Source organism: Phascolarctos cinereus, unplaced genomic scaffold, assembly GCF_003287225.1.
Source record: "Phascolarctos cinereus isolate Bilbo 61053 unplaced genomic scaffold, phaCin_HiC Scaffold_4;HRSCAF=312, whole genome shotgun sequence".
Taxonomy (NCBI): Eukaryota; Metazoa; Chordata; class Mammalia; order Diprotodontia; family Phascolarctidae; genus Phascolarctos; species Phascolarctos cinereus.
In genome coordinates, this window is record NW_027555847.1 from 713,142,910 (window position 1) to 713,167,467 (window position 24,558).

Consider the following 24,558-nt stretch of genomic DNA (forward strand, 5'->3'; position numbering starts at 1 on the left):
GTGTAAGTGGTTACTGTCCCCTCCTCTCTGTGAAGTAGTTAATCTGTCTAACATTTTAAAGGACCAGCAAAGGGGGTTAATGCTTGAAAAAAAAGCCAGAGGGGGAATCAATTTTGTAATCCAAATATGACCCCATAAATTATCTGACCTTTTAGATTTTCCTTCACTAGACTTAATTTAAGGTGTCAGATTGGTCTCCTAATCCTTAAATGACACTGTGGTTATTAGAATTCCAGGACACAAGTCTATGCCTTTTCAGAATCTTGATACGATTAACAGCTAGTACTTAACCCAGCGTCTCATCCCTTTGTAGGCACTCAGATGTTTGTCAAATAGATGAATACCTGACCAGTAGATTTACTTTTTGCTGCTCCTGCTAAGATGCTGTCTATTACTTTGAAATCTCACATTGCTCTTTGACTGTGTCTATGAGATGGTTGATCTGGTAGATTCTTCCAGTTTCTAAATGATGTGAGCTCTTCATTTATTGGGGAAAGATCTTTGCTCCCCCCAGTGACCAGAACTAAAGATGTATTCTCAGGAAATATCCCTTTCTCTGCAATCTGTGCACATGAAAGTCACACAATAACTGTGTCCAATGCATTACCAGTGTTCAGTCGTTAGTCAGAAGAGATGGGTACAGTTTCCTGTCTTCTAACACTGACTCTCTGATCGGGACAGGCGCCTCACCCTGTGTGAGCCCCACTTTCTTCATCCTTCCAAAAGGCCCAATCCTCGTACTGCCAAATGAGGCTGTTGTGAGCAAAGGTCTTTTCAAACCTTTTAACACCATGTACACATGAATCTATTACTACATCTCTATTCCCCATGTGGTCACAGATACAAAGGAATGTTAATTTGTTCTGCAATTCTGTATAATTTCAAGAGATGTTATTAATACCATTTACTGCAAAATTATTCCTTCCATCATGTGGTAGAATTATTCTGAGTAGTATCAGAAACCTGACTGTGGAGAGCTGCCTGAAATCTCAGAGTCTTATCACTGGGTCTGGAGTGTGAGGGTCTGGGTTCAGTCCTGCCTCTGACAGGTAGTCTGACCTTGTGCAACTCACTTCCCCTCCCTGGGTTTCAGCTTCCTCAACTCCAGAATGAAGGGACTGCACTGAGTGACCTTTGAGCTTCCTTCTGGCTTTAGATTCTTTGGCCCACAAATAGGAGGAAACCTTCCACTTTTCCAGGTGATGCATCCCACTGGTGGACAGCTGGAGTTGGTAGGATGCCTTCCCCTCAAAATCAGGCTGAAATATGACTTTTTCTGAGTTGTACCGTTTCTGCCGGTACTACCCTCTGGGCCAACCAGAACCAGTCTAGTGTATATGCTGGACCTTTAGATACTTGAAGAGAGTTATCATCCTTTTTTCCCCATTGCCAGACCATGTTGGTTCTTGCCTAGTAGTTATATGTGTATGATAAGCATTCATTCAGTAAACAGTGGGCTTTGTTGTAGGGGATACAAAGATAGCTAAGCTGGCATTTCTGTTCCCAAGGAGCTTACCGTCTAGTAAGGACATAGCCTTGAATAGCAGTTCTGACCCTTTGGTAAACAGCAGGAAAGATGCCCTCAAATCATTTCTTTAAGACCTAATTTTAATTTTAATACTTTAATTCAGTTAAGGAAGGACAATGGTCATACCTCACACTTTGGAACACTCTCCCCTATGCAGAGAGGTAGACAGCCATGGACGTAGCCCATGGAGACTCTGGCAATAACACAACCAGAGAGGTCACGGGAGGGAGCAGGAAAGCCCATAATCTGGTACTGTCCTAGTGTCATTGTCCTTGCTTATGGTTAAACTCAGTTATTCCTGTCAAGTGCTATCGTTGGCTCCTTAAATTTGGTGCCCCAGGCAAAACCCTGTGGGCTCCCCTTCTCCCAAGAGGGAGCTTCTGATGTAGAGCCCTTTTTATTTATATATCATTAAAACAAAGTCTTATTTACCCCTTTCCCAAAACTGGCCCAGTAGAAAATTCTGATGAAATAGGTAGATAAGAAAGGGTGTTATTATTTTAATTGTATAGATGAGGAAACTGATTTATTAAGCCAAATTATATGTGGACAATTTTGGTGCAATATTAGCTATTTGAGTATGTGATTTCTAGTCAAGTGTTATTTTTATCCTGCCAGTGTGTCTTCGTTCGTTTAGATCATTTTTGTTACTGTAGCAAATGATCATCAAAAGAAGAAACTCAGAAAACGTTGTGATTCAGGTCACAAAATAAAACTAGATTAAGACAAAACATGGAAAAAATGTTGAGAAAATTTCCATATTTAGAAACTGATGTCTAAGAAAGCAATGAAAAACAAGTAGGAGAGAAGAGAGAATAGTCCTTGTAGATCTCCAAAGATATAACAAAGCTGTAAGCATCACAGCTTATCACACTAGACAAGAGAGAACCAAAAAGAATCCCATCCCCCATAAATGCTGAGTATGCGCTCAAAGAACTCTTTTGTTACCTAGAATTCTTGACAGAAGTAGGAGGCAGTCTTATAGAATCTGGGTTTAGACCAAATACCTTAGGCCATATTCAGGAGGAAACTCAAAGTGTACTGAAGTATTAAAGGTCATACCTAAAAAGTTTAGATGAGAACCAGATCTAGTATCTTTCATTATTTTTAATCAATATTTTTTTTTATCAAAAATGTTTATTGATTGATGAATGGCCAGAAGGGAAATTTTCTTAATCAAATGAAGGAATAAATAACAACAACAATAATAATAGCTAACATTTATAGGACACCCATGTGCCGAGCACTGTGCTAAATGCTTTACAATTATTACTCATTAGATACTCACAGCAGTCAGGAAGTAGGTGCTATTATTATCCCCATTTCACAACTGAGGAAACTGAGGCAGACCGAGGTGAAGTGATTTGCTCAGAGTCCTATAGCTAGTAAGTGTCTGAGACTGCATTTGAACTCAGGTCTTCCAGACTGCAGGCCCGCGGTGCTTTCTGTACTATGGTGCCGTCTAGCTGCCCCAAGGGTAGAAGTGATTACAGTTACATGAACTTGAAAAGTTTTTTTTCATGAATAAAACCAGTGCAAGTAGGGTGCAAAGGGAAGAGGTCAAGTAGGGGAAAAAAGTAATTCTGATATAGGTTTGGCAACTAACAAATATCTACAACCAACACCACTCCCCAGGAGATGGAGGAGTGGTCGAGATACGGAAGCAAATAGTTCTTATAAGAATTGCAAACTATTAACAGTTACATGAAAGAATGTACTAAATTACTAAGAGAAAGAGAACTACATCTCAAAACGACTCTGAGGCTTCAAGCACATTGGCAAAGGTGTTGAAAGATGGGGCGCTTCTGCCCTGGTTAGTGGCCTGTGAGTGGGGCAGGCATGCTGAACACCAAATACGACAGCAATTTTGCCTTGTCTTAGGGTTCCTTATTTTTTAAAGTTGCTCTGTGAATTTAGGAAGTAAATAAGTTAAATGATGAGAAATGTAACTTTCCAATAATTACTTTAACTTCATTCTTTTTTAGTGACAAGTTCACTAGATATTGTCAGTGGAAAAATGTTGAGCTAAATATCCATGTAAGTAATTGTGTGATCATGTCTCTCGCCTTCCTTTTCTCCCTTCCTCCCTTGTCCCTCTTTCTCTGTCTATCATATGAAATTCTGATAATGCTCCATTGCTTTTCCTTCCTTGAACAAGACCAACTTATCTTGGGAAGGAGACTGTTTCACAAAATATGACAATGTATCCTTAAGCAGCCTCATAGTGTTGTATTGCCTGAGTCATCTGAATATTTCCTAGAATGCAAAGATTTGATTAGAAAGGGAAACACAGCTCAGTCTCTGCTGTTCTTCCCACCCCAGCCCTGTGGTCAGCCCTCTTGTGTGGGCTAATTTCCTCTGTTGTAAGGGAAGCTCCTTGAGGGCCGACTCTGAGGCTGGCCCCTAGTGGTGCCTTTATGAGTGCTGCTGACCGACAGGCTTAGCTCACGTCTGCGTCTTCTGTTTGTTTTCAATGTCAGCCCTTTCAGGTCTGTTTCTCTTTCTTCTGGGAAAGGGCACAGAGTTGGCTCCTCTGCTCTCCCCCTGTATCCTCCCCTTTACTTGCGCTTGTGACAGAGCCAAGGTGAGAGTGCGTGAGAGCAGGCCTCACCCTCGTCCTTGACTGAGAATGGCTAGCAGACCTCTCCTCTCTGTGCCCTTGCTGCCAGGAGGGGGACCCTGATGGTTTGGACAAAGCGCCTGCCCTGCTGGCTGCCGACTGCCAGCTCCCTGCCTCCCTGGGTGCCTCGGCTCCTGTGCAGTATTGTACAGGGTTCAGTTTTCCAGCCCCCATCCCACTTAGGAGAAAACAAGCTAATCTCATGGGCTTGTACAAGAGCCACTTCCTTTGACTGGGTACCTTGTCTTGTATTTAGAATTTGCTTCTACAAGCCCGGATTAAGCACCGGCGCTTTCTCATACCCCGCCTTGTGCCGGGGCCGGAAAAGTCACACCACTGTTTGGGTCCCAGGCAGGCGCTTTGTCTCTCCCCTGTGGCTGTGCACAGGCTCAGCCCTGGACCTCGGGGGCTGCTTTAACGAAGCCCCCCTCTAGAGCTGGTATAGATATCCCCGGGCATATTGGCTGCTGTGACCTCCTTGCTATCTAGCCTCCAGACAGAAATCCAAGCGAACGACTAGGATGGTCCCTGAGCATCACCCATGAGGCCTTCCTTCCTCTGGGGGCCTGGGCACGTCACTCCTTCTTCTGGGCCTGTGACCCCCGAGCCGGGCTCCCGTGACCTCGCACTGTGTGGTCTTCACATTTGCTTCTCCTTTCCTTGTGCTTCATTACTTTGGAAGAGGCAAAGGAAGGGGGAGTATGTGGAGGTCTCTCCATCCTTGGACTTGGGAATCGGCGAGGCTGACGGAAGCCCCCTCCGCCGGAGCGAGCGACCACTCACGATAGTCTGAATCTGTGTGAGAGCTTGGGGAAAAAAATGAAGTGAAATGAAATGCCTGTTATTTTTGAATTCACAGTTGACCATGAATGATTTCAGTGTACATAGGATTATCGGCCGAGGAGGATTTGGTGAAGTATATGGTTGCAGAAAAGCTGACACTGGAAAAATGTAAGCTCCTCAAATGGCTTCAGTGGAAATATTGAGTTCCAACACTCAGTAGCATATGAGGTCTGTAAAGGAGGACTGTCCAACTCTAGCCTCTCACTTCTAAGGAATTTCATTGCATTATAAATTAGTATTTTTGCCCAAGTGTTTTCACTGGACCTCCCGGAAATCCTCCCGTGTCTCATCGCTGGATATAAGTAACCTGGGGTTATCAAGGCCAGTCAGTGCCGGCCAAGCCAGGCCTCCTGAGCTTGAAAGGCTTTGAGTATGAGCCCAGGGACAGATTGTAGGCCTGTTGGTGGGGCTGCTTCGGAGAACTGATAGACCTTTCATGCCATCGACCAAGTCCTAGAGGGTTGGGAATCTGCATGAACAGAGGGAGGGGCCATACTCCTGGAAATGCTGGCTGGCTCTCTGTCAGTCCAAATCTTTGGGAGAGTCCAGGCCCCTCCCATGTGACTCTAAGAAGGCTGGGTCACTACTAATAAAGTTATTCTAAAGTGTTTCCCCGGGAGTAAGGGGAAATTGATACTTTCCAATTGGGGCACCCATTAGAAATGGAGGCTTTGTTTTTCCAAAGGATTTCCTTCCTTTAAATACTTAGCTTTCTCAGTTCCTCCTACTGTATAACTCCTGTGTATAAAGCATTAAGGGTGCTAAAAATAAAATTTGTTATGACACAGGCCCTGCCTGCCCCCGGGACTTTACTGTCTAGAAAAAGGGGGGCAAGGCAAATCTGTAGATCGATCACCCAAGTACAAAAAAGAAGTTCCTCCCGAGTTCTCTCCTTTCCAAGGTCATCCATTTTTGCATTCCATAAACCCTTATTAAGGATCTCTCGTGTGTGGAGGATGGTGTTTAATAATGAGAGAGACAGTCAAGTTTAGATTCGTCTCAGTCCCTGCCCTTGTTACTGTGGTCTGATAGGGGAGACAAGAAATAATGTTGTAATGACGCTAATACTGATACTTACGTTTGTGTGATATTCATCGACAGGTATTGATGGAAGGCTTGTTGCAGCCTAGGCCTTGTGGTTGTGGTTCCCAACTAAGTCCTCTTTTCTGTTGCATCAACTAGGGATACTTAGCCATGTAGAGTAGAAAAATCTTTACTCTCAAAATTAGTTAATGTGTTTCATGAGTAAAATATTTCCTTAATATAATAAAGACAAAAAAGGATTTGTGCTTGTAGCACTCAGTTGCCGTCATCAAGCCAAACTTAGCCTTGTGTTCAGCTTGTCGAGAGAGAGCTTGGCTCTCCCGGTTATTCAGTGCTGTTTGTGTTTCTAGGTACGCAATGAAATGCTTGGATAAAAAGAGGATCAAGATGAAACAAGGAGAGACGTTGGCCTTAAATGAGAGAATCATGCTGTCCCTTGTCAGTACAGGGGTGAGTACGTGCTTTTAAACATGAAATGGTCGCTTCCTGCCTGTGCCCTTCATTGTGAGATGTAGACGATGATGGCTTCAGATTATTGCATTGCAATAATGTGTGATTTAGCTGGTTAGCCATTATTATTATTGTTAATAGTAATAACATGTTAACCAATATGACACTTGTCATAAAATTGGCCTTTTAAAGCACTGGAGAATGAAACATTTTAACCGAAGGAATTTTCTAGATTAGTGAAAAATCTGTATAAGCACAAACACTGTTTGAATGTGGACTACTTTTGGTGGGGGAAAAAAAATTTTAAATTACCAAGTCCTGTCTTTGTAAACAAACGACACGTTTTTGGTTATTAACTCAAACCATGATTGCAAACACCAGCTCTTTTTCTGTTATAGTAATCTCCCCTCAGCACCGTCAGGCCCCTGGGGCTGTTTTGACCCCTACACTTAGCGACCTGAGCCTCCTCTACTTGTTATACTGGGGCTTTTTACTTCTGCCTGGCAGAATCACCAGCCCCCGTGGCTCTGAATCCTTTATCACCTTTGTGAATTGACTGTTATCGATAGGGAGCAGCTAAGCCAAGCTTGGTTGTTTTTATTTTGTTTTGTTTTTGTCCAGATCTGAAAGGTCATCCTCGTGGGGACCTCCTTGGGGAGGACACCCCCCTTGGCCACGCACATTGGCATCTCTTCTTCAACTTAGAGTCATATGGAGTCGCCTAGGACACTTGCCCAGGGTCACATAATACATGTCAGGGGAGAATTGGAGCCTGAGTCTGCCCGACTGGAGGCCACCTCTCTATGCACAGTGCCGTTCATATGCTGCTGGTTAAATTAGGCACCTTGTTTTTACACTGAATGATGAATGGGTAGCATCTGGCCTGATGGGCGATGCTATTCCTCCTGTGTGTAACAGATCAAGACATCTGTTTCTAGCCGCTCTTGGCTTTGAGGGAGGTTGGGGAGGTTGGGGTCGGGGAAATATTTATTTCCCAGTTTGAAGACTCTCCTCTGTGTGGCTGAGGGTGTCAGAAGTCTGGCAAATACAAAAATATGTAATATGTTTTATTCAGTATTTGGGGTCAACCTAATTGGTCAGAATTCTGATTCTAAATTTGCTTTATCCAGAGCAACATAACAGAATACCCTTCATTCTGTTGTTCTTCCAACGAATGTAGTGTACAGTACAGAGAATTAGGTGATTGTATTACATTATGTCTTTTCACCTGTGACTCAAGTAGGTTCTGAAAGCCTTTGGTTGTTATCACCAGTTCAGCAGTCTGTCCTTGGAGAGGAGTCTGCTTCCTTAACCACGACGACAACAGCAGCAACAGTTTTAGGTGTTTAGGAAGGTCCCAGGAGCAGCATGTCTTTATGGGCACTTGAAATTTACATGAGGCTGGGCTTGATTTTGGTGGGAGTGAGGTGCACTTGACAAGGAAAGAAATCCAAGAGGATGTTTTAGGAATTCTGGACCACATCCCTGAAGTTTTCTACGAATGAATTCCCAAAATGTAAATTTGGGCCTATGATCTCCTCCTTAGTGATGTCACTAAAAAGCTGTGTTTTGGCACAGCCAGCCATTGCAGAAATAAGTTGGATAGTGATTAAAATGACCTTTTCTGTCTTCTTCCCAAATTTTACATCCCATCTTCCTAGTTTGAGGTGAGAAGTTTTGGTTAGAATAACACCATCACTCCTTGTCTACACTGTCTCTTCTAACCCTTACAGCCATGTGAAATAGTTTCTGCAGGTACTTTATACTTGTTTTACAGATGAGAAAACTCTCACTTGGAGAGGTTTAGATTTGCCTCTAATTACCCAGCTGGATAATTATTGGAGGTAAGGACTGTCTCTGCCTCATGGAGCCCCTGGCTCTTCGAGGCTTCGCACTGGTGCTGGCTCCTAGAAGAGATCTTTTCTGGTGCCCCAAGGTGTTAGTTCTGCTTCTCGCTCCATTTTGGTGGTATCTGCTTTGTATGTATTTCATTTTACTTTTTCAGGTACACAGCATTTCTCCCAACCCCATTAGATGGTTAGCTCCTTGAGGGAACAGAATGTTTGACTTCTGTCCGGATGTCAATTGGTGAGCACTTAATGAATGCTCATAGAGTTAGTTGGAGGTGCACCCAGGTTTCCCCGATTCCAGGCCCAACACCTTTGATTTGCTGGCCAGGGCTAGCTCTCACCCAAGATCTCCAGTCCAGCTTCTCTTTCTTGGGTGGACTCTTAGATTAGCATGGGCTCAAAAACACTCTCAGAAAGGATGCTGGGGGCATGGTGATGTGTGAAGTGAGATCAAACCATTACTGTCCCTCTGATGGCACATTGTCTTTCTGCACCAAGGCACGGCTGAACAGCCGACTCTGGAGTCTATATTGAGTGCCATCTCATGTAGAAAGGGCACCATAGAGTGGGGTGCCTGAAATAACAGTAATGCGCGGTTTTTCTTAGCACTTTAAAGTTCACCAAATGCTTTCCTCTCAACTGCCCTGGGTAGAGGGAGGCTATGCAGTTTTTATTATCTCCATTTTATATAGAAGGAAACTTCACCGCCTATAAGACACTTTCTCAAGTTCACATGGCTGGGTGGTGGGAGGTGGGAGTGATGAAATAAAGGAGAAACATAAGGAAATCAATGAAACCCTAGAAATGCACAAGAAGGAAGGAAGGAATGAAGGAAAGATGGATGGATGGATGGATTAAGCACTTACCCTGTGCAGGCCAAAAGAAAGACTGTCTGTGCCCTCAAGAAACTTACATTTGAATGGGGGAAGACAGCATAGAAGAGGGAGCTGAAGAGTGGGGCAAAGGAGTGATGCTGCCCAGCACGGGCACAGAGTTCTGAAGTCCTGAGGAAGTTGGGGCCAGAGCGGGAGAGGCAGGAGGGCAGGCAGGCCTGCTTGGTCCCTCCACAAAATGGAGGCTCAAGAGGAACCTGCCAGTAGGAGAAGGGCCTTGGGCTCCGTGGAGGGATAGTCCGTGGGGAGGGGGCCAGAGGGTGGTAGACGTTCTAGTGCAAGGAGGGCCCCCAGGCTTAGGGAAGTTCCAGCATGAGCCAGAAGGAGAGAAGAGGTGGTTCTGGAGTCTAGATAAAGTAAAGAACAGAGCCAGGGGAAGAATAGAGGAATGAATTCAGAAGAGAGAAGAAAAGAGGTCAGAGAGGGACCCTGGCAGGCAGGGCCGTTTTATTTCCGTTCTATTTAATATTGCAGACACCTCCAGAACCGTATGGAACAATGGTAGCAGCTTCGTATGTGATTCCCTGTTTTGTTCTTTGTTTATTGAAATATGCTCGTGCACGTTTGCTCATCATAAAAAAGAAAGTGCTTTGAAGTTCTACTGTCCGAATGCTTTTCAGAAGCATTTTCTCCCTGTATGTAGCCATGTCCTGGCCCCCGCTGGCTGTCTTGTCAAGGCCAGACTTCCCTCTCAGAACAGGTTCACAGACCTCAGATTATGAACCTCTGCTAGAGGCATCTCATCCTCCCCATACTCTGTAAGCTACTTACAAATGAGGACAATTGCTTATTTTGCGCCTTTGTGTCCTCAGGAATAATAACTACCATTTATATAGCACTTTTACTTGTATTAGCCATTTTTTCCTCGGTGCTTAGCACACAGTAGGTACTTAATAAATGTGTGTTAATTCCTTAACTCTTGAGCATTCCTGTAAGCCTGCTCACACCTGTCATGCCCCTTCCTTGCCCCCTATGTGATGCTCACTTTTCAGACACACACACATCCTCTTCTCCAGCCTGTGGAGTGGTGAGACTGGAACCATGAGAAAGGTCTATCAAAGGTGGAACTCAGCAGGGGCGTCTAAGCTTAAGTGGCAGCAGGGCTCTTGAGAACATCAGAGCCATGATCTGTTGTGCATCACCCCCTCCCCCATTGCAAAGACCCAAAGAACATTCCTTCATCCAGTATTTAAGGAGAAGAGAGACAGCATCCCACAGTGAGCAGAGAGCTGGCCTGGAGCCAGAAGACCTGGATTCCAGTCCTGTCTCTAACACCCTCTCTGTGTGATCTGAGACAAGTGACGTCACCTTTCCCTGCTGTGGGCAACTCTCTCAGCAGTTCTGATGCCAGTACGATGACAGGTCCAGTCCCTATCTCTCTTTGTGGTGAAGTAGCTTAAAATAAACATCCAATCACAGCCAAACTTTATTTTTCTTATGGGAAATATACAAAATATAATCATTTTCTACATATATGGGTGAGACAAGATTTGTAGGAATTAATTTGAAGTTGAGTGGACCCTGTGGGTACAGGATCACTCCGTGGCTGGCAGAATGTAAATGCTGCTCACGGTCACTCTGTTAAAATTTGAGCCCAAGGGGGCAGCTAGATGGTGCAGTGGATAGAGTACTGGCCCTGAAGTCAGGAGGACCTGAGTTCAAATCTGGCCTCAGACCACACATTGACACTTACTATCTGTGTGACCCTGGGCAAGTCACTTAACTCCAATTGCTTAAACAAACAAACAAAAAAACCCAAACATAAAATTTGAGCCCAATACTCTGTAGTGTAATCATTTCCCCTTCTGCTGATAGAGCCAAGATGGTCCCTCTTTTCTCCTCCTTTTCTTCTGTCCAATCATGACCATAGACAGTGGACCTTTGAGAGTTGTTCAGAAGAAAAATCTGAATGTAATTGAGTAATTGGTAATCAGTAATATCCTTGTTGCCCGTGAAACAGGCATTTTCTTTATGTAGCCTAAAATGACCTAGAAAGTTGGGTCCTTTCTTTTCCAAATTTTTCTATAAGATTTTTGTGGTAATTGAAGTTTATATTTTTCTGCCAGATTCCTCGGGGGGAGATGTGAGATCAGGCTAAGCACAATGATTTGAATTTAACTAAGTGTTTGTATGTGACCTTTGGGGGATTTGCTTTATTATTCTACGAGACCTACTGGGAACAGCCCTCTTTTTCCTCATGTCTTTAATAAAATGAAATGGAAGCTTGCCATCAGTTTGCTGTCAGAACTGCATTTGTTTTATGAGACACTGAATGTTTATTTGGAGGGTTACCTTTTTTTTTAATTATTCAGTGGGAATAGGACAGTGGGAAGGAGAGATAATAAGTGCTTGAAAAATAAATACATAAATGAAAACAATGTTTTAGCCACTGTTTGAGCAAAGGAAATTGTAGGGGAAATTATAACCATATCTCTCTAAAATAGTTTTTGCTTTGAAATTATAAATGTGCCTTTGTTATTTTGATAGCTCTAATCAAAATGCTGGGGCTCAAGTTTTCCTTTGTACCATCAACCTACCTAAAATGATTAGAAGCAATATGTAAATGATCTAAAGATATTTTAATAGGTGAAACATTCTGCTAGCAAGTTAAAGGCATAGGTCACATTAAGAACAGGGAGAGTAGCGTAACGTACCTTGATCTAGAATACTTATTCTGAAAGCATCAATTGAGGTGGACCTCCCAGAGGTAGAGCCAGAAGTCCCTTTGGCTGCCCCTGCCCAGTGCGATGAAGGGACTCTTCTCCGGTCATGCATCTAGCACCAGGGATCAGGCTCCCTGGCCAGGCCTCTTGACACTGTCTTAGGGTCCACTTTCCTTCCTAAGGCTTTACTTCAACTTTTAAACTAATGATCCCTGGGCAGGAAGTCAGAAGAATAGGCTTTGTTCAAGGCGTGATTCTTTCTGCCCTCTCCTTGCTCTTTGACTTTGAGTAGATCATTTAGTCTTTTTTTTTTTTAGTAAGTTTTTGTTGGTATTTTCTGTTTCAACATAGTTAGCCTAAGTATTCCTCCCCTTCCCGTGCCTAGGGATCCATCCCAGATGATAAATAGTATTTTTTAGATAGGAAAAAAATCAGCACAACTGATTGATACATTAAGAAAGTCTGAAAACGCATGCAAAGTGTGGTACCCATGGAACCCCACGTCCATGGAGGGAGAGGTTGAGGGTGCCTTCCCCTGTCTCTTCACTGAGGTCCTTTTGGATCTTTATAATATTGCTACACCAGATTGTTCATTCCATTTACATTGTTGTCATCACTGTGTATGTTGTTTCCTTGGCTCTGATGAATTCGCTTTATATCAGTTCATACAGATCTTTCCAGGCTTCTCCATATTCACCACACACATCATTTCTTGTGGTGTTATTACTCAGTCAGTCATTTTAGTGTTGTCCAACTCTTGTGAACCCAGTTGGGGTTTTCTTGGCAAAGATACTGGAGTGGTTTGCCATTTCCTTCTCCAGCTCATCTTCAGATGAGGAAACTGAGGCAAATAAGGTTAAGTGACTTGCCCAGGGTCACATAGCTAATAAGTGTCTGAGGCTGGATTTCAACTCAGGTCTTTCTGACCCTAGGCCTGGTGCTCTATCCATTGTACCACCTAGCTGCCCAACACAGCACAGTAATATTCCACTACATATACTGCAATTAGTTTAGCTATTCCTCAGTCAATGGGCATTTACTTTGATTCTAATTCTTAGCTATCATGAAAAGCGCTACTGTAAATATTTTGGAGTATATGGGGACTTTATTCTTATCAGTGGCTTCCTTGAGGTGTAAGTACAGTAGTGGAGTCTCTGGGACAAAGGGTGTGGACATTTTAGTCACTTTATATGTATAATTCCAAATTGCCTTCTGCAGTGGGCTCCACCAACAATGTCTCAGTGTGCCTATCCTTCCATGGCCCCTCCAACATGGACTGGTGTCATTTTTGCCTATTTGTAGGATATGAGGTAGAACCTCAGGGTGGTTGTGTTCTCCATTTCTCTTATTAGGAGTGATTTGGAGCATTTTTTCATGTGTCTGTGAATACAGTTTATCATTTAGTCTTAAAGGTGAGGCTAGAGGTGCCTCATCTATTAGATGGGAGTAGTGATGCTTACCCCACACACAACAACCGAGATAAGAGAATGTGAAAAGGGTTAGAGAACTGTGCTATTCTGCCCAAATACAATTGTCTCCTCTTTCTCCTCTTCCAAGGTATAGACACTTATCTTTGAAACTGACAAATTTTTATCCTCCTACTTAAAAAAAAAAGAGCGAGTACTTGAATTCTTCTAAGCCCAAATATGTTTGTTTAATGAACCAATCCAAAAGCATTTATTTAGCACCTAGTTGGTGCCAAGTGCTATTCTAGGCACTGGATTTATAAAGACAAAATGAAATATTCTCTCTTAAGGAGCTCACATTCTATGGAACTAGACAATTGGAACAGGCGTAAATCTATGTAAAAAAATATAATAGGATTTTGGTAGGAAGAGCACCAGGAGTGCTTTATATCATGTCTTTGTTTTCTTATGTTCATTTAACTTTTCCACTTAAATAATTAGTGCCGCATCAACTTACTGTTTTTAATATCTTTAATATTAACATCTTGTAAAATTAAAGTAGCATCCTTCTAATCTTATGATGTAAATGATTCAGTGGAACCTAGTTACATTTGAATACACAGCAGATGTAGCATTCATAGTAGCAGTGGGGGGATTCGTTACACCCAAAATGTATGTCTCTGTTTCTGAATGAGCTGTCATTCAGCCCACTTTTGGCATTCAGCTTGCAGATTGGGAGATGGCAGACCATGTTCAAATCTTGACTCTGCGATGTTTTACTTGTGTGACTGTGAATGTCACTTCCTCTCTCTAGACCTCAGTCAGTGTTCCTTTCTGTTAAATGGAAGTATTGGACTAGCTGAGCTCTAAGCTCCTCTTCAGCTCTCAATCCCGTGATTTGTGAATGCTTTTATTTTTAAGCATCCAAGACTAAAATATTCCTAATCAATTTTTTGGTAATTGATATTTTCCCCTTCAGTGCCTCATCTTGACATATGTGCCTGGGCCCTGGTTTACAACTCATGTGATCCACTTATCAAATGATGTTTTAATTCTATCATTACCCTTAGTATTTCAAAATAAGAGCGATGCCAATGGTATCGTCCCCTGTGTAGTAATTCTAAGCCTTAATATTAGGAGATACTAAAAAATAGTGGATAGTCATTCCAGTAACTGGAACGGCAAAGAGAAATTGGCAATGCCCAGCCTTTTGGCACTGGTGCCCATAATGTATTAAAAAAAGAAACACCACCAACAAAACAAGACCAGCCGGGAGATGGTCTACACCTGTTAGGTAGACCCTCCAGAGAATATTGGCTGGGCTCAGGTGACGGGCTTAAATCGATGTGAAATTTTTTTTCTATAGAGTTTTAGTTGTGTGTGTGTATATTTTTTTTGGAAGGTATAGAGTGGATTTGCCTCTGTTTTTCAAACTTTAAGAGAAAAGCTAGAGCTTTTCAAAGTTTCCACTCATAGTTCTTCGTGCTCCCTTGGTAGGGCATAAATCATGTATAATGGGGGCAGTCAGGCAAAAGCGGGAACAACAGCTTTGCAGGCAGAAGACTTGGGTTCTAGTCCTGCCTCTGATTGTTCTTGGCTGTGTGTCCTGAGGCAGATCTCGGGCCCTCGGCGCCCTACACCAGAACAGGAGGAAAGCTCTCATGAGCTCCTGGGATTATGGCATGTAAAAATCCTTTATGCCGGATGAAGAGTGGTAGCACAAGAGGCATTTAGGTATTTTCTTCCACAAGTTTGTTCTTCTGGCTTTCTTTTGCTTTCCTCTTGCTAATCCTCTGGCTTATTTTGAACCCTTTAGGATTGCCCTTTCATTGTGTGTATGACCTATGCCTTCCATACCCCTGACAAGCTGTGCTTCATCCTCGACTTGATGAATGGTAAGCAAGGCTGGAGGGGTGGGTGTGGCAGGGCCCTGGGATCTGGGACCTGGAACTTCTTGTGTACTTTGGGCTCTTTGGGTGCAGCAGGGTGCCTTCATTATTGTGCTTGGCACTGGGGATACAAGTACAAAAAGTCAGACGCTCCCTGCCCAAGAGGAGCTTATGTTCTTCACGGAGGAGAGCGGGACATATAAAAACAGACAGTGCCGGTGTGAAGTGAATCAATACCAATATGTAGGACGCTTTAAATACAAGGTGATTTGGGAGGGCGGGCACTAGCAGCAAAGGCTTCATATAGAAGGTGGAGCTTGGGCCGCTTCTGGAAGGAAGAGAGGGACTCTCTGAGGCAGAGGGAAGGAGCGAGAGCGCTCCAGACTTGGGGATGACCAGGTACAAAGGCACAGCGGTGGGAAATGGAGAATTGTGTCTGAGGAGCAGAAAGAAGATGGGTGTGGAAAGGGAAGTAGTACCCACTGCCATTGTCAAGAAGTCGGAGCCAGATTGTACATGTCTTTAAGAGCCAGATTGAAGACTTTGTATTTGATTCTAGAGGCAACAGGAAGCCACTGGGGCTGATTGAATTGGGAAGTGATGTGGTCAGATCTGTACTTCAGGAAAAATTCCTTTGGCAGCTGTGTGGAGAATGGGCTGGCATAGGGAAAAACTTCAGGCAGGGAGACCAGCTAGGAGGCTGTTGAAATAAAACAGTTGAGAGGTGGTGGAGGACTGAACTAAGGCGGTAATTGTGAGTGGAAAGGAGGAGTCAGATATGAGAGGTGCTGTGAAGGTAGAAACAGCATGGTTTGGCAACTCTTCCAAGTTGGGGTGAGAAGTCAGGGGTCAGGTTACCAACCTGGGAGCCTGGAAGGATGGTGGTGCCCTGGGAAGTAAGAGGGGAGTTTGGAAAGGGAAGGTTTTGAGGGGGAAAGAAAATGTGTTCAGTTTTGGACGTGAGGAGTGTGAGGTGTCTATGGGATGTCCAGTCTGTGATGTCCACTAGGCAAATAGTGACATGGGACTGAAGCCCAAGGGAGAGGCCAGGGCTGGATTTACATCTAAGAGTCACCTGCATGGACATGACAGTTAATAGCCATGGGAGCTAATATGCTTGGGGGTGTGACGTGTGCCAAAACGGGAAACTGAGGAATAATGGGATAGGTTCGAAGAGTACCAGGAGAAAGGCAATATTCAGAACAGCAACAACCACAGAATTCTGACTCATAGGATTATAGCTAGAAGGACCATAGCTTCATAGCTGGCAGGGAACTTAGCAGTCATTAAGTCCAACCAGCTTATTTTACAAATGGGGAAACTGAGACAAACAGGTTAAGCGACTTGCCCAAGGTCACACAGCTAGTAAGTATCTGAGGTGACATTTGAACCCAGGTATTCCTGATTCCAAGTCCAGTACGCTCTCCACTATTCCGTACTGCCTTAATACTCTGAATTTTAGATAAAATAACGCATTTTAAAATTTTCTCTGCACTCCTTTCCCCATCCCAATAAGTGAACATTTGGAAATAATTTTTATAAAATTATACCTGATAAAACACAGATGAATATGAATCCACTTAAGTGAAAACATCAATTAGATTTTGTCCTTGGCATTCGGCTCAAAAGATAAATAACCAGAAAAACCCAGCTAATATGAGAAATTATTGAAAACCCACTTCCTAGAGTGTTTTCTCTTGTCAGTTAAGATTTCCCCTGCTCATCTCATACTCCCCATATCAGTGGGGCTGAGAATGGTCATTGAATGACTTGGAATGAAATCCATGAGACAGAGATGACCGAAAAACCATTTGGTTTACTGATCCAACTCATCAGACAGCCTAGAAAGAAAGGATATCCCATAAAGAACGTTTCCACCTCAGCAAAAAATATGGTGAACCCAAACAGCCTGTGTATGTTAATAGTTTTTTATTTTTGGACTATTCAATTCACCAAACATCCTTTGGGCATAAGATATGTGAAGCCTTGGGGATACAGAGATGTAAAGCTCCCTACAACTTGCATCAAGGCTTTGAATTTGGAGGAGGGGGAAGGGAAAAGGAGCACACGCCACAGGGCAAGGGCAGTTTGGTAAGTGCGCAGAAGTCAAATAGAACAAAGGGGAGCTGTAAGCAAAGAAGGAGCGCGGTCAGCTGTGGACATCAGAGATGATCAGACAGTGGAGTGTTGCGTGACCACGAGCTCAATTTCAGCTAGAGATTTCACCCGCCAGGGATTGAGAAGAGGGAGGTGGGGCCTGAAACCAGTGGAAGAAATTGGGATTTGTTTTAATGAGTCAGTTGGAGAAGTGACTAGATTTTTCAAAATAAAAAATGTATGCCTTGCTATGAAAAGAGAGTGGGGAAGAAAAGTAATTTGTAGAATAAAGTCACCAAAATTAACACATGTTAATTCCTATAAATCAATCAGATTTATGATTTTGTTGTATATATGGGCTTTCTTGTTCTTAAACCTGATTGATATCTCTATAATGTGAGATAATATTAGTTGATTTTTGTCATCTACCATAACAATTAATTGGATTGCCATGTAATCTGATTTAGTTATTAAAATAAATAGACTGAAATAACCAAAGCAGTAGAATTGAGTCAGCCATATGATGATAGCATTTATTCCACTATCAGTCTAATGGTAAATCTGGTTTGTTATTTAGTTTACATGAGGGCTGACTTCAGTTTTTCTCAGTGTCCTTGATAAGGATGATTTTCTTGTTTTAACCCTCTCTTTGCATCTCTGAATGGACCCCTCCAGTCTACAGTGGGGTTTTCACTTCCCATTTCCATGCTTTTGTATGGGACGTCCCTCAGGTCTGAGAGGACTTTTTGGTCCCCTGTCTCAGAATCTCTGCCTTCTTTCAGAGCTCAGCTCAACTGCCCCCTCCTCCAGGAGGGCCCATGGACTAGTTAGTGTCTGCCCTCCCAGTGACCTCGTATTGATTTGGTGTACGTTTCATCTAGACTCACGTCTGTCCACGCTCTTCCCCCAGGTGGAGCTCCCAAAGGGCAGGGGCTGTTTCCTTTTTGTTTCTGTATCCCCACTGCACGGTGCCTGCATGTAGTCAAGGCATGCTTCCTGGTTGATTGGTGGATGTTCTTTGGAAGTGGACGCTTCTCATACTTAGAAGTCACAGATTGGCTCTGCGTTGGGTTTTCTTATGGTGACAAGGACCAATCAGGCTGGTGGCTGTTTGTACTTCCTCTAAATCCAAGCCCTTTGAGTGAAATTCTGCCTCTGATTTTAGGGGGAGATTTGCACTATCACCTCTCACAGCACGGGGTGTTTTCTGAAAAGGAAATGAAGTTCTATGCTGCCGAAATCATCCTGGGCTTAGAGCACATGCACAACCGTTTTGTGGTTTACAGAGATTTGAAGGTAATCGTTTAAAAACACTGATTTCATTTACTTGGCCAGCTTAAGTGGCTTCGTACAGGACAGAAAAAGATGTTTGGAGTTTGATGCTGAGTCTTCTCCATGCCCCAGCGTCTCTGCCCCAGCAGCACTAGTCAGACTCACCAGGGCTGAGATGGCCTTGGGGGTCCTCCTTGCCAGTAACCAAGCCTGGACATGCTTGTCGATGGTGATGTTCTAGAGAGAACTTCCCAGTGGCAGCAGATGCACTTCGTTCAAATGTGTCATTGCCAAGCAGAATGGACGCTAAGTGAGGAGCACATAGGTGTGCTGCACGGCCAGAGCCATTGCTTGGGAGGCTGCAGCTGCCGGGCACTCTGCACTCTGTGTATAACTTTGGGCTAAGGATTGCTACTTTCTGAACCTCTATTTTCTCATCCCTCAAAGAAGGGGCTTATACTAGACCTCTGAGCAGTCCCTTCTTACTCCAAAGAGTCCGTTTTTCTCATTGAAATTCCTAACCGGTATTGAGTAGACATATTTTACTTTTTTGATTTTGAAGATTTTTTTAGAAGGACTGTGAATTAATCAATTTGTATTCAAATTTTGTTCTAACTACTAAGAATTATTCATGCCCCATTTTTTATAATCATATAGTATTATTCTTATGGCATGTGAAACAGTAGCTGATCCCTGGCAGCTCCTCAGCCCAGCTGTAATTCTTTATGGAGGAAAGAGATAGTTGATTTTCCTTCATTAATTATGATCTAATTTGATGTTTGTGGGCTCCTTTTTCGCCAGGAAGGTAGTCTGCGTTCTGCTTGACTGTTTGTTCCAGTGATTCAGCTGAAGATGGATGGACAAATGGCTGCTAACCCAGCATATTGGGCTTAGTTTAGAACAAGGGCACACTCTGGGGTCCTTTGCCATGAAATTGTGTTTCTTTAACATTTGTAAGGTGCCATTTGTAAAATGCCTCTCAGGAGTCCTTCCCTGTATTATGGGTGAAGAAGAGCATGTTTATTGACCCTCAAGAGTTGAACATTCTCTGTCTAGTCTTTTTTTTCCCCAAGTCTGATGAAACCCTATAAAAAAAATGATGGAATGATTTAGAACTAGCAGGGACCTTATAGATCATGTAGTCGAGTCCCCTTATTTTACAGAAGAGGAAACTGAGGCTCAAAGCAGGTCAGTGATCTCTTCTAGGTCACAGTTTGTAAGTGGCAGAGCACTTTGGGTCTTCTGGCTGCTACCCATTACTCTGTGCCTGCCAGAGGAACCTAAGTGATGAGCCAGATGGCTTGGCTTTTTCAAGAGGCTCTACCTTTCCCTCAGGTGCCCCTTTTTCTTCTGAATTAATTTCAACAGACATGTAGATTGTGGTGAAGCACCTATGATCCACTGAGGCAGATAGAACCGTCAGTAAGATAGGCTGCCTGCCCTCACTGCGTTTGCAGCCTCCCTCCAGTATCTATTAGCTTTGTGACCATAAACAGGTCACTGGACCTCCTTGAGCCCCTCATCCGGAAAATGGGAATAAATTCGTGCCTCTTTTCCATTCCCCACCTGGTTTTGTGGGGCTCAGGCCCCACGGAATGTACAGGAAGCCCTTTGCAGAATTTGACGTACCCCCTAAATGTTGGCCCTCTCTCTGCATTTCTCTTCATGTATGAGAGCTGAGGCAGGAGGGCTCCTTTCTGATGGGCAGGAGGGGTTGTTGCCTTAATCCTTTCTAGAGAGCTTTGAGTTCTGAGGGAGGCCTGGGGGCTGCCAAGTCTGACAGTGCCGTGGTGCCCCCGGCCGGCGAGGGTGTATAAGTGTTGCTTTCTGTGTTTACATCTAGCCTGCCAATATCCTTTTGGATGAATATGGACATGTGAGGATATCAGATCTTGGGCTTGCCTGCGATTTTTCCAAAAAGAAACCACATGCTAGTGTGTAAGTATTACAGACTCATCTGCTCTCTCATTAATGACGGATCGTGCTTTTCTACTATGGAATTTCAAATACCTACTTTTTTTACCGACTTTTTACTTGTGACATTATATAATTTTTCAAATGCTGTGTAACCCTACCTCAAGGTAGAGTTATTATCATTATTATTATTATTATAGGTTCTGTTTTGTATTTAAGAGAAATATGTTTTACTAAAACTCAGAAGGCTTTGAAGATGAGTCTGGGGATGGACTGACTGGGTGCCGGCCTGCCTTCCCAGACCCTGCTCAGTTAAGCTCCTCCCCAGATCTCAGGCCACCAAGGGAAGTTTTTTTAAGTCATACTAGTTCAGAAAAGCGCGTGTGCCCGAGTCTAGTGCCTGGCGCCGAAAGGCTGCTCCCCAGAGGCTCGCTGACTCTGTCATTGCTTGTGCCTGGCTTGGTGGTAGTGTGCATTGGTGAAGGGAGGGCCCACGCTCAGAGTCAAGGCTCTCTGTCGCCTCAGCATGTTCAGCATCACCGTGCACGGGGAGCACAACCCAGCATTGCTGCATCTGGCTGCACAGAGGAGATACGTGACTTAGCATGGAATTTTACTGGATCTCCGTGGTGTTTTCTCTTTCTTCTGAGAACTTTCCCAAAATAAAATTAAAGGGCATAAATATGGAGAGCCCTGATCCACAGGCCATTTCAGTCTTTGGCAAATTCTACCTTCCTAAAGCCAATGTGCTGTTTTTAATTGGGAAAGAAGGGAAGCTGCTTGCTTTGTTCAGACCTCTGTCCTGTGTGTGTGTGCACAGCCTGGCATCACCGTTTTGTCTGATGGTAGAGCACCTGTTTGTTCTGGCCTCTAGGGGGATGGTGCCATGTTGCTGCGAGCTGGCTCCCTCTTTCAAACTAAAGTTTGACTATGAGGACTCTGTGTGCTGGAAAGTAGGCTTGTAGAGTGATTTGTGACGTATTTAGATTTCTCTGGGATCAGGGAAGTCCCTGTAAACACACAGGAATCTGCATACATATATGTATGTGTGCACATGTGCACATTTACACGTGCGTCACAAATCACGTGTGCATATGTGTGTATGTGTGCCCACATTACCTCCTTTTCAGGGTGTTTGAGAGACTTCAGTGAGATGAGAGATGTACAGCATGAATGTCAGTTATGGGGGTTGGCATTCATGAGACAGTGTGGGACCCTGGGCAGAGTGATGGCCTTGGAGTCCACAAGGCTTGGGTGCAGGTTCTGACTAGGACATTGACTAGCTGTGCAACCTTGGGCAGTTTAGTTCACTGGTCCTCAGGCATCTTTAAGCACCATCTATGTGCCAGGCATCAGGGCACTCGCTAGGGATACAGATGAGAAGCAATTCTTGCCCTCAAAGAGCTTACCCTTTGCCGAGGCGACAACATATGCACATAGAAGTATATGCAGAGCACGCACAAAATAGGCCCCGATCTCAGTAGGAGACATTGGCCGTTGAGGGATCAGGAGAGGATTCTGAGGGGTGGAAGGGAGAACCAGGAGCATCCTGGGCCTCGAGTGAGCGGTGGGCAAAGTGGATGGTACGCTGCATGGGGGCAGGCAAAAGGCGGGCTGGCTGCAGTGCAGATGCCTAATAGGGCAAGATGGGAGTTTGGAGGCAGGCTGAGAAAGGCGTTGCATGCTGCTCAGTCAAGCTGCACTTACTAGGTGCTTGCTGTGTGCCTGGTCCCGTGCCACAGAGAAAGGCGGAAGACAATGCCTCCTCTCAGGGGGCTCCGAGGCTAGTGGGGGCTTCACCCATCCTGGGTCCTTAATGTCTTTTCCTTTCATTCAGCCTGCAATTACGTCCAAACAAGACAGAGGCAGGATAAATTGGGGGCTCCTAGAGCAAAGCATCTAAGTCCAGGATGATCCAGGGGGCCTGGGAAAGGCTGCTGGCAGGAGCGGGGGAGGCAGGGGGCGGATGAACAAGGAGAGCATCCCGTGTGGTGGACAGTCTGTGAAAAGGCCACCAAGAGCAGCTTGTGTTTGGGGCTTTCTGCTTCAGGCAGGGACACGGTCACGTTTGTGCTTTAGGAATCTTACAGTGGTAGCGAGCGGTGCGGGTGGTAGCCAGGGGTATAGAAGGTGGGTCATCAAGTCATCCAGCCTCACTTAGCCTCATTGTCCTCATTCAGAAAGTGGAGAGAAGAGCTGACGTGCCTTCTTGATGGGCGTGGTGTGAATGTCAAATGCAATACTGCCCGTGGAGCACTTTGCACAAGAGAGCCTCCCCCAGATGCCAGGCCTTGCATCCATGTTTAGCTGTGTGAGAGACTGATGTTTGCTACATCATCTGCATGGTTGCTTTCCTTTTTAAATATCTGGGTTACGATATTTATGAATAGGTAGCTGTAATGTAGCACTTAGCATGGCTTTTAAAGTAAACAAATCGTTTGAATTCTCACTATCTCGGTGCTCCCAGCTCTGTTTTTCTCTACTTGGTTTGTTTTCTTCTTCCTGATTTCTGTCTGTTTCTGTCTAGGAGAGGCCTATGGCATGGTGGGTGGAGGTCTGGCCTCTGAGCCAGGAGGACATAGGGTCAGGCCCATTCCCAGATTTCTTCACATTTTTACCATCTTCATGCTTTTAACCTCGCGGCAGTTGAATGAATGCTCATCTGTGATGCGTTGAATGGGCCTCTAAGTCACTCTCCAAAATCTAACTTCGTATATGCGTCAGGGGGCCGGGGATTGCACGCTCCTGGGTCTGTCCTCTCCATGGGAGTGAGGAACCTTCCTCTTAGCAGTTCCAGTTAGTATCACCCGGCCACAGAGGCCTCGATGGTGCCTTGGCTGTGGAGCATTTAAGTGACTGCCCAGAGCAAGTCTTCATGTCTTTGAGGCAGAGCTGGGACGTGGGTGTTCTCTGCCTGCGGCCTCTCATGGGCGTACCTGGAGCTGTGCCCGTATCAGAATGACTGGAAGCTTTCACCGAATCTGAATAAATGAGGACCCTCACTTTCTGCAGAACTCAGACTAGGGTGATAGCCACGTCGGCATTTTTACAGTATTTTATGAAGCCAGAGTTCTCTGATGTAGTTTCTCCAGTTTGGTGTGGCTATGATCACGTTACTGCCCAGAGAGAATTAATGATTCTGCCAAGGTGATTGATTCTAAGAGGTGAAATAATGTATTCAGCTCAAGTGACCAGTCTGCTCATGACTTGATACACATGACTTCTAAAAGGCAGGTTAATATTCTAGAAGCGTGGCCGCTTTTCCTCTCTTGATCCCAAGAGCACGCAATTGTACCCAACCTAACAGCTCCTTTAACATAGGAACAGTTGATTGACTTGATTTAATGGCAATTTCCAGTGACTCAGTTACTTGAAAAATAACATGCAAGGCAATGAAAATATTGAGCAAATGAAGTCCCTTATTCTAAAATAGGGGGCACAGTGGGGAGAGTGCCGGGTCTGAAGTCAGGAAGACCTGAGTTCAAGTCTGGCCTTAGACTTTAGCTGGATGACCCTGGGCAGATCACTTAACCCTGTTAGCCTCAGTTTCCCAATCTGTAAAATGAGCTGGAAGAAAGAAATGGCAAACTACTACATTGTTATATTTGCCAAGAAAACTCCAAATGGGGTCATGAAGAAGTGGATGCGATTTAAAAATGGTTGAACAAAAATTCTAAAATAAGCCATCTTATTTGTTCTCCATGAAGACTTAAATCTAAGCTATGACTCTGCCTTGGAGTCAGTTTCTCTTTTTTGAAACCTTTCAAGGGTACAGAGAGGAGGCTTTGGACGCCGTCCTTGGGCAAGGCCAGTCCCATGACTGTGTCTCTGCTCCCCAGCCTAGAGCTCCTGCCTCATGAGTTGTGGCCAACTCTGACGATATCTTGGAGAAGGGCAGTAACACCAAGAACTGCTCTCGGAGTGACACCTGACAATAAAAAGGAAACCTGGGAGTCGAGCAGATTAAAAACGACTAGTCATGGCAGGACCTCGCTTCAAAGCTCCATCTTGGGTCACATCATTTCGTGTTGTGTTCTGCCGTACTTTGCCCATCTGAAGTCCTAAATAAGTGACTTTTCATTCGTTGGT

General features: G+C 44.3%; 1 protein-coding gene across 7 annotated transcripts in view; it reads left to right on the top strand.

The window, feature by feature from the left end:
• GRK3 (G protein-coupled receptor kinase 3) overlaps positions 1-24,558 on the top strand; it is a 180,258-nt gene that overhangs the window by 106,774 nt on the left and 48,926 nt on the right. For all 7 annotated transcript variants that reach the window (XM_020996593.2, XM_020996594.2, XM_078154395.1 and 4 more), the window contains 6 exons: positions 3,514-3,565; positions 5,008-5,099; positions 6,386-6,485; positions 15,114-15,192; positions 18,449-18,579; positions 20,399-20,493. In XM_020996593.2, coding sequence (XP_020852252.1) covers positions 3,514-3,565; positions 5,008-5,099; positions 6,386-6,485; positions 15,114-15,192; positions 18,449-18,579; positions 20,399-20,493 — 549 coding nt within the window. The remainder of the gene's footprint in view (positions 1-3,513; positions 3,566-5,007; positions 5,100-6,385; positions 6,486-15,113; positions 15,193-18,448; positions 18,580-20,398; positions 20,494-24,558) is intronic.